This window comes from Teleopsis dalmanni, chromosome 1, assembly GCF_002237135.1.
Source record: "Teleopsis dalmanni isolate 2A chromosome 1, ASM223713v2, whole genome shotgun sequence".
Taxonomy (NCBI): Eukaryota; Metazoa; Arthropoda; class Insecta; order Diptera; family Diopsidae; genus Teleopsis; species Teleopsis dalmanni.
In genome coordinates this window covers 33,193,190-33,205,439 of record NC_051846.1, presented here as the reverse complement: position 1 = coordinate 33,205,439, position 12,250 = coordinate 33,193,190, and the positions used below count along the sequence as shown (strand labels likewise).

Below are 12,250 nucleotides of genomic sequence, written 5' to 3'. Positions count from 1 at the left end.
CGCGTTGGATATATTCTTTAGATACGATATATAATTATTTCTTTGGCTTATATAATTTTTTTTGTTTATTTAAGAAATATATTAATATGAATTAAAATTTACTGATTTTTTCGGTTTGTCTTTATATAATGATAAAAATATTTTTGCTATATGAATTAATTGAAAATAAAATAAAAAAAATTTTTTTTTAATTAAAAAGAAAAATAATTATTGTAATTTTTAACTATCTTTGATTTACATATATTATAACATTTATAATTAGTAATACTCATGCGTAAGGATTTATTTGCAACATACATCTCTACTATGTTCAACTATTTTGATATTTTTTTTTAAAAAATAATTTATTATTTTTAATATTTTTTAATTATTGTAATATTTTCAGTTTGACTAGTGTGCAACGTTTTTTCTTTACTTGCTGTAAGGGGAACTGATTTGGAATATATTTTAGGTTTAGTGTTGCAGAATTTGTTTATATTTCTGTTCTTTTCTTTTTTGAAAATTAATTTTTTATTTCTAATATATAAATATGTTTATTGATAATATATTTACAAAGATTTAAAAATTTTTCTCTTATTCATTTAACAAAAACAATTTTTTTAACTTAACTAATAACATATTTTCTCTCATAATTCAAAAGCATAAAAATAAACATTTAATATACATATATATATACATATATAGATATAAATAATTAAATAATAAATTAATTTAGTATTAGTTTTTTTTTGAAATAAATTCAGTCTTTGGCGTTATCACAACATTTGTTTACACGTTTTGGGGTTTTTTTATTTGCGCTACTTGAGGCAATTAAATAATAAATAATATAAAATAAAATAAAATTAGTATAAAATTAAAATATTCGAACTAAAATATAAATTAAACAAGAAATTAGAACTATAGAATTTGTGGTAAATTCGTTAAAATTATTTATAATAGTATTAATTATTTTTGCTATGCCTAACTTAACATTTTATGAAACGCCCAAATCGTGCAGCAAATGTTGTGTAATAACTTCACCTTGCTCCTCCATCAGTTGTGCTGTCATCGTGTTTATCAGATTAAAGACAATGGCGAAGATGGTGAAGGCACTGTATATACCAAGTGCTAGCCACCAAATGAGATTCTCATAGGCGCGATGCTCGAAATTTTTTAGCACCAATAGACCAATTGTTAGACCGGCTAAAGCACCCGTCAAATGTGCTACATACGACACAGACGGGGCTGAAGGATTGGCTGGTACCAGTGAGTCAAGATATTGTGTATAAAGTGCATATCCCAGATCGCAAAATACTAAAATGATAAAAATAAAGGAGTTGTTTGTTAGTTAAACTGTGATTTCTTATTTTATATATATATGTATTTTTTTAATATATAATAAATTTATTGCAAAAATTATTATTTATTGCAAAATTTATTTACACAATAAAAATTAAAAAATAAAATAAAACAAAGATTTAAAAAAAAAAGTAATACATATATTACCGTACATTTATAAAAATAAGTGAAATAATAATAAAATAATAATAGAATAAAATAAATAATATTCAAAAATATAAAAATTAAAACTAACATAACTAATTAAAAGTTTTGTTAAACTTAAATCTTAAGTTCTCAAGATTATTTTTTTTTTGAAAAAATTACTGGAGATAATTTTAAAGTAAATAAAAAAAAATAAAATTAATTAAATAAAATAACCTCAAATGAAAATAACTGAAGATAAAAAATAAAATAAATAAAGAAATAAAAAATACAATTCTATCTAGTGAGTTGGCGGTACATTATGCTCTCAGTAATCAGGACATTTATGTTTCAACTGCTATCCATTGTTGAAATATCCGACTTAACCAAAAATTTTTAATTAAACTAATTATTTAAAAAAATATATATTTAATTTAAATGTTATTTGAACAAAAAAAGACATAAAGGTTGATATCAATTGCAGTGTTCGAATTATTGAGAGCACACTGTATCAGTGTTTGAATAAAAAATATTAAGATAATTAAAATCTCTCTAACACTTACCAAATATCACAACTGACACCAACTGTGCTGTTGCGTATTTCATCTGACCATAATTTAATGTGATATTAGCTAAATGTGCAGCTAATATTGCGTATACGCCACCGCTGGCACCAACCAAATATACTTCGGAGTCCACAACGCTCGTGCCCAGCGAGCCTGCAAACACACCGGCAAAATATATGACAGCAATACGTGCCGAGCCGTGCATCACCTCCAGGGGAATGCCATAAAATAACTGTATGACCACATTAAACCCTAAATGAAACCAATTCGCATGCAAGAACATATACGAAACAAAACGCCAAACTTGTAAACGACGATCTGGACGATAAATAAATACCGAATCGGCGGGTATGGGTACTGGTAATTGTTTGATTTCGGGTTGCATTGTTAGCAAATCGTAAACAAATACTGCGATCTGAAATGAATAAAGAAAAAAAAATTTTACATTAGTTAAAATAAAAGAAACAGCAAATATTAGTTACTTATATATGTATTTAAATAAAATTATTTTTAAAATTAATATATATTCTGTTAAAATAATATTTTAGATATTTAGGCATTACAATTAAGATAGTTCGCCATTTGGAGAGGTATGTTATATAGATTAAAAAAAAATTTATATCAAATTAAATATTAAATTCTTAAATTTTAAGTAACTTAAATACACTTCGAACATTTTCTTATTTAACTTTATCTAAAGCCCTTTTATTTGTTACATCTATAAAATTTATAAATAAGTTTTTGCAAGAACTTTAGTTGGTGTTTGTGTGTGTGTGTGCAGGTGTCAGTTTTATTTTGTTTTCAAAGTACAAGTACAGGTATGGTAAAAGTACGAGTATATAAAAGTCAAGTTTTTATTTTACTAATTTTATTTTGTTGTAATTTTCATAAAATGGTATCAAGTAACTGAAAGTCTATAACATTTCTCACTGATTACATAAAACAAACGTTGAAACTTTCTAGAAAAGTTTTGTAACAAAATTATAACAACTACAACAACGACGATGACAACAACAATAACAAACACAAAATAACAGTACACAATAAAAAATTTTTATATAAAATCGAGAACACAAAAAAAAAAAGATAACTAAGAACAGTAAGCAGCTGGCAGCAAAAATATAATAAACAAGAAAAAGTATCTTATGGCACTAAAGTTAAGACTTTGTGCTCTGTAACAATAATTTTCATTACAATTATTGCAAAAGTAATATTTTACATTATAGATACCAGATAAAGTACACATTTCAAAAAAAAATTGATATGAAAAAAAAAACAACAACATAAAATTTGTAATAAAACTTTTTGTATAATAAAAATACGCAACGCAACGGCAAACAAATGAAAATGTGTTTGGCTTTACACTTGCCAATATATAATTTGGTTTTCATTTTTTTTTCATACTCTTTTATATACTCTTACACCACAGTTTAACAATATATTATTAAACTATGGTAATTTTTTCGCACAGTGTACGTTACGTTACGCATGCTGCCAGACATTTGAAAAAGTGCAATAAGCAAATCGAATTGCTTCTTTTACGATTTACAGAATTCTTGTGTACGAGCATTTTTGCAGCTAACTTTTCGGCGCACACAACGTTAACGTTAACGTCAACGCCAACAACAACGTCGCAGCTTAACTTGATTGTTACTACAATACGACATAGCATTTGCTTTGCTTTTACTGCTTCACATTGCCTTGTTGTTGTTACTAACAAAAGGCACTGAGAGGCAGGCAAAATTTGTTTATTTGTTTCCTTGTTTTATTGCAACGACTGCATACGCCTTTACTACTCGTACGTTCATCACCGCACTATTTTATGTTGTCTGTTAGTGTTTGTGCGCTAACATTTGTTTTTGTAATAAAATAAGTTCATATGCCACCCCACGGCAAGCCTTGCTCAACTGTGTCTTAACTGTTTACTATACAATTTTATTCATATTTTATTATATATATAGTTTTGGAGTTGAAAACTTAACTTTGTTTTGGCACATTTTCAAGTTATTTTGCTTTTAATTTTTTTAACTTTTTTTGTCGGAAAAACTATTTCAATGAATTTTACTACATTTTGGATGCCAAAAAAAGAGCCACTTAGTTCTGGCTGATGGCATAGTAGTTGCGTTGCGCTTACAGTCAGTCTACAGCTGTGACTGCATTTGTACTGTGAAATGGTGGAATTGAATCGATTTTAGGGGCGCCAAGCGACTGTGCGCCATTTTTGCCGCCATATTGATTTGTGGCTTAAGTGCGTACCGTGCTCTGTGTGTGCGCTTGTGAACAGTGAGCAGCGTGTATGCACCCATACACATGTATAATGTCTATATTTGGATGAATTTGCTTCCGGTAATATTTGTCTGTTCGTTTATTTCTTTGGTTGTGTGTTTGTTTGTTTAGTTGTTTGGTCGTGTGTCTGTTTGTTTACTTGTTAGTTTGAGTGTATGCTTGTTTCCTTGACTGTGTATGTTACACTGTTTGATTGTAGAAAAATAAACCATTTTTGTTTTTTTAATGTTGTTGTTATTATTATTATTGTTTTAGTTTATTTGTATGTGTAAGTGTGTAGTTGTTGTTATTATATTTGCGGCTGTTGTTTTAGTTTTTATTGCTTTGTTGCTGCCAGTGTTACCATTATAATTTTTGTTATTGTGAATGCTATAGTAAATTGAAAATTTGTTGACTTTTATTCTTACTTTTTTTTGTAAATTTTATTTTTGTGGTCTTATTTTAGGTTAGTTATAAATTTTGAATTTTCTTAATAATTTTTTATTTATATCTTTTGAAAACAATTTTGTACTTTTGCAAAGGATATTTACACCAGAAGTTTATGAATAGTTTTGTTTGTCTCCTTTACAGTTTCTTTTTTTATTTAAGTCTTTTATGAGTTATTTATGACAATATTTGTGGTTAAATTTCTGATTGAAAGTTTAGTAAATATTTATGATATTATTGTAACATTTGTGAAGTGTTTGTGGTTGAAAATATATCACCAAATATATAATAAAAATAGAAATATAAAATTTTATTGAACATTTAAAATGTTTTGATCACTTATTTGTATTGAGTGTTTACTATTGTAGTTTGTGGTTAGAGAGAAAGTAAGAAAACTAGAAATTAATATTTAATTGATATATTTATTTTAATGGTTTGTTGTTAAAAGAAATTTAGAAATTATATAAGCATTTAAACATTCAACAAAAGTTAAAAAATATTAATATGATAATAATGTGTCTTAACACATATAATGTCAGTTAAATCAAGAATTTAAGTGAAAAATGTGACATTTTTAAGATTATTAAATAAATTATTTAAATAATTGATATAAATTTATATATAAATAAAATATATGATATAATTGATATTTATATTATGTATATAATAATTATATAATATATATAAAAAAATATTGGTTTATACAAATATTTTGGACTACTTTGTAAATCATCAAAAACAGTGTACATCAAAAACATATATCTCAATCAATATTCAATCATATAGAATAAATAGTTATAATATAATAAATAAAAACAATATGTCAATACAGTAATTAACAAAAAAAAAAAAATAAAATAAATAAATTGATATAAAAAAGTAATATAACAAAATTATTTAAATATATAATTATCAACAATTATTTTTTAATTTTGTTAAAACATTCTCACTGTTTCAATTTTAAATAAATAATTTATATGCAAAAAAAATTCAGAACATGAAGATGTCAGCCAAAAATTGACGAAATATTGGGTAAATAATAAAATAGAATTTTTTTTATATTTGTAACCAAAAAAAAGTCATACTACCCTTACAAAAATAATAATATTTTTAAAAATTATATTTTATTTTCAGCAATATTTTGATTATATTTCAAATCATCAAGATGACTATTGATACTAATAACTAGAAATATTTCGATATTAAATTGTATAATATAATAAAATAATTTCTAAACATAAATTATGAACCTAATATTGAAAATGTTTCCGTGATATTTTATTACTAAGTTTTAGTTTTTTAATTCACAATAAAATTTTTATATATAATATTTTTATTTAAACTGTTTTATTAATTATATTAAATTCTGTCGTTCCTGTGTTTATAATTTCTCGACTCTCACTTCAAAACAGGTTTGTTCATTTATTTTATATTGCATATTTTTAAATGCAATTATATTTTTTATTTTTTGTATATATATTGTATACAAAAATATGCCCCTGTAAACAGTTATATATTACAGGGGAATATTCATTTATATATTATTGCACTTATTATTAAAATCAATAAAAGTTAAAAAATAAAAATAAAAGTCAATCATGAATTGTGTATTTACTTTGCATCCTTTTAAAAAATTACCTTTATAATTTACTCTTCATAATTTAATTTTCATACCCTTTGTTTTACACAAATACAAAAACAAAAAAAAATAATTTATTATTTTTAAATAAATATAAGAACTCACCTCCACTACTGAAATCAGCAATATAAAGGTGGGCCAACATTTTTTATGATCAGCCTTAAAGTGTACTTCGTTTGCATCCTGTGCCATGGCAGCTTTTTCCATATAAATATGTTCACCGTGTCGTGTACAGCAGGTGCTGCTTGCCGTGCTGCTTGCTGTGCTGCTGTCTGTGTCATATGCTGATGATGGAATGTCAATAATTGTCGATTCAATCGGCAGTAATTTAGGAACGCTCTGTTGTTGTTGCTGCTGCTGATGTTGCTGTTGCTTTTGCTGCTGTTGTTGTTCTTGTTTTAATTCTGTTTGCTTTTGCTGGGTTTGGTGTTGTACTTCACCTACTTTTGCTTCCTGTTCTTGCTGCTGCTGTTGCTGTTGCATCTGTTTTTGCTTTAACTCATATGTCTGTTCCAGATTAGCCATTTTGTTTTTAAAAATTTTTTTTTTGTTGTTTATTTAATTTCTTTTTTTGTTTGTAACAAAAAATTGTAGTCTTTCTTTGATATTTTTTTTTTTAACTTGAATTATTAAAAAAAATCGTTGGCGCCGTTTTGCTTTGTTTTGCTGCAATGAATTAAGAAAAAAGGAAATTTATTAATATATATTTTTTTATGTTTTTATTTTGTGTTTTATTTTTTTGTGTTTTTGTTAAGCAACTGTCATATGCATTGGTGAATTGTTGGAAAATTATTGTTTTTATGCTTTTGTAAATAAATTTTTTTGTTTAAAATATTTGTGCCATTCTTGGAGGAACTGCTTAATGTTAAATAAATCAAAGTTAATTAAAATTTACTTGGTAAACACACTCAATGAGTGCTGAGTGTGAAAATTTTTCTGCAAATATTATTTCAACAACGCATTTTTGGTTTATTTAATAACTTGCGTTTAATTTTCAGATACTTAATTGTGGAAAAATATGAAAATTAAAAAAATGAAAATAAAAAATAAATTAAGTTTTTTTAAAATGATATACTGTTTCATAAATGTAGGTGAAATAAAAAAATATAAGAGTACAAAATATAAAGTCTATGAGGGAAGCAAACATTATAATGTGTGATTTAATTACAATTAAAGGATATTATTATTAAGTGCTTTTTCACAATGTTAATTTGAGGATTATTAACACTGACGCTAGCTCGAGAGATTACAATAATTTAAGCTCCTATTTGAAGCGGAGCACTGTAGTTAACAGATTCTTTCAAACATTATTCGTGTTTTATTTTTGCTTAATAGTGAATTCGTGTTATATTTGTTAAATATTTTAAAGCAATTGAATTAAATTTTTTCCTAAAGCATATTTTATTGTAGAATTATCAGTTTTCAAGCCAATCTATTTGACAGCAAACATGAATGAGTGTTTTTTTTTATTGATATTGTCAACTAGAATTTCCCTTCAAGCATAATTCAAAATGATATTTCCAATAGCTTCATTGTATTTGTGTAGGTGCTAAAGCACTAAATTTACAAAAACAAAAAAAACAAAAAAACAATGCCCCACATTTTTATGTTTTGTCTATTATTTACATAAAGGAGGCACAATATATTTTAATTTGCGTACTCCCCCTCCACTTAATAACAATATTTATGAGCTTAATAAAATGCACATATACGCATTAATGGATATACACTCACACGTGTACACAACATATTCTGATGTGCTACTCAATTTTTGTTCCTTTCGTCTTTTTCAAAGTAGGAAATAGCATAAAAATAGCACATACCAACATCACGACAATAAAAACAAATAGAATACTATAGTTATAACAACAACAATCACAACAACAATGACGACAAGTAATAATTTTAATATTGATATATGCAATATAAAGCTAAATCCTATATCTAATCAAATACACTAAATTTAGTAGCATATTTATGTACTTCGAATGTAAACAGCCCCAGCCCCTTGCAGCATTTACGTGTAAAATATTTTATTATGTTTATAAGCGTTTATGTTTGTATTTGTATGTATGTATAGTATACAACAAAATATTTATTTGAATTTTTATTATTTTCATTGCTGTTGTTGTAAGTGTTGTCAAAAAAAAAAAAACAAAAGAAGAATGTTAAAATATGCTTGTGTAGTTGAAATAAAATTATGTTGTTAGTGCATTTGAAAATATGCTGAAGTAAGTATTTTTGTTTCACATTGAACCCTCACTCCCACTTGTCTTATTACAAGCATTAACACTCTTAGAACGTTTGCATTGTTTTATAGTTGTTCTTGTGAAAGTGTGAGTGTGCGTTTGTGACTGAATGAGTGAATGGCTAAAAGCGGCATTACACTTGGGGGCAAAAGAAAATTTTCTTTTGTTCAGTTTTTTTTTTCACTTATTTTTTTATGGTATTTTATTTGTTTGTAATGGGAAAACTTTTTATTATTGTATTTTCTTTTCTTTTGCTGTTGTTGCCATTTTACTGCTGTTGCTATTGCCAGTACTGCATAACATTGCCATTTGTTGTTATTTTTATTGTTCTTTTGATATGCTCTTGTTGTTGTTGTTGGTGTTGGTGTCATCAAAATTACTTATATTTTTTTTGTTTTTGTTTAATGTATTTGCTTTGTTGTTGTTACTTTGCTTGACTACTATATACTTTTTTTTACATTTTTGTGTACGAGCATCATAAATAAGCAACACTTTTTAAGTATGTCATGCGTAATTTTATTATTATTATTTTTGTGGTATTTTTTTTTTTATTTTTATACGTAAGTTTACATTGACAAAAACTTAAATGAACTTAAATAAAAGTACAACAACTTTAAAGAAAAAAAATACTATAAAGTATGTACAAAAAAAAAGAAGTGTATTAAAACGCACAACTTAAGCAGCTTTTAATTTGAGACGCCAAGGTCTGCGCCAAAGTAATTTTTAACAAATTATTGTAATTTTCAAAAGCAATAGAAAATGGCAAACAAAATTTTTTACCATTATAAAAATATTCAAAAAGCCAAAAAAAAACAATATAGAAAATTTATCAACAAAAAAAAAAAACAAATTGAAAAAAAATGTTAAGGAGAAAAAATGAAATTATGTTAATCGCATTCGTTTCAATTACAACAACAAAAAACAAATAAATTTTATTTGCTAGCATAGCATACAAATGCTGCATGCCAAAGCTACTGTAAGTTTATGTCTTATTCATGTGTATGTGTGTGTGTGCGTGTGTTAGCTTGTGAGTGGCACTTACCCAGTAGAAAAAGTGGTCTTCGAAGACATTGTCTTCAAGACGGTCTTTGATACCGCGTCCGCATTTTCAAGCAAATTTGCAAAACAATTGCTCAAAACATGAATGTAAATACTCTTTATTTGCTTTCTCTCTCATTTTTAGTGTTCATAGCAACGTATTTGAATTTTGCCTCAGATGACGCTATGTTTTATAAATGAAGTGACGCAATAATTTTGAAGTGTAGTGAATAAATATATTGTGAAATAAATATTAAAAAAATCAAAATGAATAAAGAAACAATATCATTAAACTATGAAATATTAAAAAAAAAGAAATTAAATCAATACAAATTAAATAGTGACTTAGTTCCTGAAAAATATATTGATATTAATATTGAAGACAATAATTCCAGTGAAAGTTGTTTTAGAAACGAAACAAAGGATGTTGAAAATAAAAAAACTGAAAACACTTGTGAAAAATTAGCTGTTATATTTAAAAAACACAGGATTAACAGGCGTTGTGGTAATGATATTTTAGAACTCTTAAGATCAGAAGGTTTAATTGTACCAAAATCCTCTTCAACGCTTTTGAAAACATATAAAACTTCAACAATTGATGATAGCGAAATGCTATAAATTATTTTATATTAGTTTTAGTTAATTTTAGATATGCTAAGTTATATTAAGTTAATTATTTAAATTAATTTGTATTACGTTTACTAGTTTTTACTAGTTTATTTTTAATATCTTAATAAAATTTATAATAATTTATAATAAAATTTATAATTTACTTCTAAAACTGTTAATTTTGAATGTAATGTAAAAAATTATTATATAAAATAAATAAAAGTACAAAATACAACAATTTCTTTCTACTTATTTAAAGAGAAAATTGAAATTCATTTAAAATTTAAAGAGCGCAATAAAAGAGTAGAAATAAAAAAAGGGTGAAAAAATTATATGAGCACTGCACTAAGAGCGCACAACTTTCTGTCGAATGCGTCCGTTATGCAAGACATGGTCTTCGAGACGGTCTTCGAGACATGTACACAAAAATTCATTGAAGACATTTGGCTAATTTGTATGAAAGTGTCTTCGAAGACCGTCATACATTTGGATCGATCGGTCTTCATGTATGTATCCATGTCTTGAAGACGTCTTCGATGACGGATCGATCCGTTTTCTACTGGGTACTAGCAGGGAAATTTTTTCAGTTGCCTTTGTTTTGTTAGTGTTTGTTGTTTTATTTTTTTTTTGTTGGTTTTGGTTTTATGTTGGTTGTTAATGTTGGTAACATTACATTTTGAACTATTGTACTTGTGCTGTGTATTTACATTAAATGACAATATTGTGTCAGACAAGATTTTATGTTTAAAGTAGATTTAATGACTTCAAAATATGTATCAAAAGCAAAAAAAAAAATGGTATATATTAATTTTAATGTTGGAAATATAAATTTCAAAATTTAATGCGATTTTTCTTACATAATTAATTTTATAGTAATTGGGATTTTTTTTATGTTGCGTGAATTCAATTGGTATTGAAAGCTTGATGACATAAATCGGAAATATGTTTTTTTTTTTCCAAATGTAGCTGTATCTTTTATAGTTTTTATATATTTTCTATCATGTTCTTATATTTAAAAGGATATACATTTTGGTTAGATTTTAGGGTTACCTTTAAGATCTAATTATATCAGTTCGTACATTTAGTCGATCCTTAAAAGTTTAATGGTTCATATGGGGGATTTTTAAGTTGCTATGGTTTGGATATATTTGGATGTTATTTGCACCTTCAAACAAAGAGCTCTTTAAGTGAATGATGCATAAAGGCTTATTCATTTATTGCGTTGACGTATAAGACTAACATGTTTTGACACTACTTTGAACCCTTAAAAATGCATAAACGGCTCTTAAGTGGATGATTCACAAAGGCTTATTCATTTATTGCATTGACGTATAAGATTTATATGTTTGGGCATTACTTTGATCTTTTAAAAAGCATAGAGAAATCTTTAAGTTAAAGCGTTACTTTGTGGGTCTATTGCGTTGCCGCATTAAATCTTCGGACACTACTTTGAATCTCTTAAAATATATAACGGACACTTGAAGTCAATGATTTACTTAAGCTTTTTAGTCTATAGAGAACTTTATTATTTAAAACCATCCTAAACCTTTAATAAGATCGACGATGATCTTTATGGGGAGATCATTAGAACTCTACAATTAAACAGTTTGAATGTCATTGTCCTCTAATATGAAGGGCTTATTGTTAATTATACTAATTAAACCTTGCTTCTTTGAAATGAGAGTAAGCAATAATTTTATTAACTAATGCATTTTTTAAACGAAATATTTGCTATATTATAAGAAACTCAAACAACATAAAACTTAAATTAAAAATCCATTTATTTAAATACAAAACTCATTGCATGTTGCACGTATCTAGTTTCTATTTTACACTTTTCATAACTAATTTTTTTTTATTATTATTAAATATGCTTGAAAGTAGATTTTTTTAAGCAATACAAAATAAAACAATAAAAAATTCCATATTTTTATATTCTATTTTTTTTTTTGTTGTAGTGTGTAATGTTGAGTTAA

General features: G+C 25.7%; 1 protein-coding gene across 1 annotated transcript; it reads right to left on the bottom strand.

The window, feature by feature from the left end:
* Window positions 1-258: 258 nt before the first annotated feature.
* On the bottom strand, window positions 259-6,944 carry LOC119672961 (protein rhomboid-like). Its single transcript, XM_038084147.1, has 3 exons — window positions 6,484-6,944; window positions 2,025-2,442; window positions 259-1,293 (listed from the first exon to the last, which is right to left on the bottom strand). Exons 1-3 carry the CDS (start codon window positions 6,901-6,903, stop codon window positions 974-976), a joined length of 1,158 nt encoding a protein of 385 aa, XP_037940075.1. The 5' UTR covers window positions 6,904-6,944; the 3' UTR covers window positions 259-973.
* Between the last annotated feature and the right edge of the window lie 5,306 nt (window positions 6,945-12,250).

Coding starts and splice junctions, on each gene's coding strand:
- LOC119672961 (XM_038084147.1), bottom strand. CDS start 6,903: ATGGCTAATCTGGAACAGACATATGAGTTAAAGCAAAAACAGATGCAA. Junction 2,443..6,483: donor TGCTGATTTCAGTAGTGGAG/GTGAGTTCTTAT, acceptor TATTCATTTCAG/ATCGCAGTATTTGTTTACGA. Junction 1,294..2,024: donor GGTGTCAGTTGTGATATTTG/GTAAGTGTTAGA, acceptor TTATCATTTTAG/TATTTTGCGATCTGGGATAT.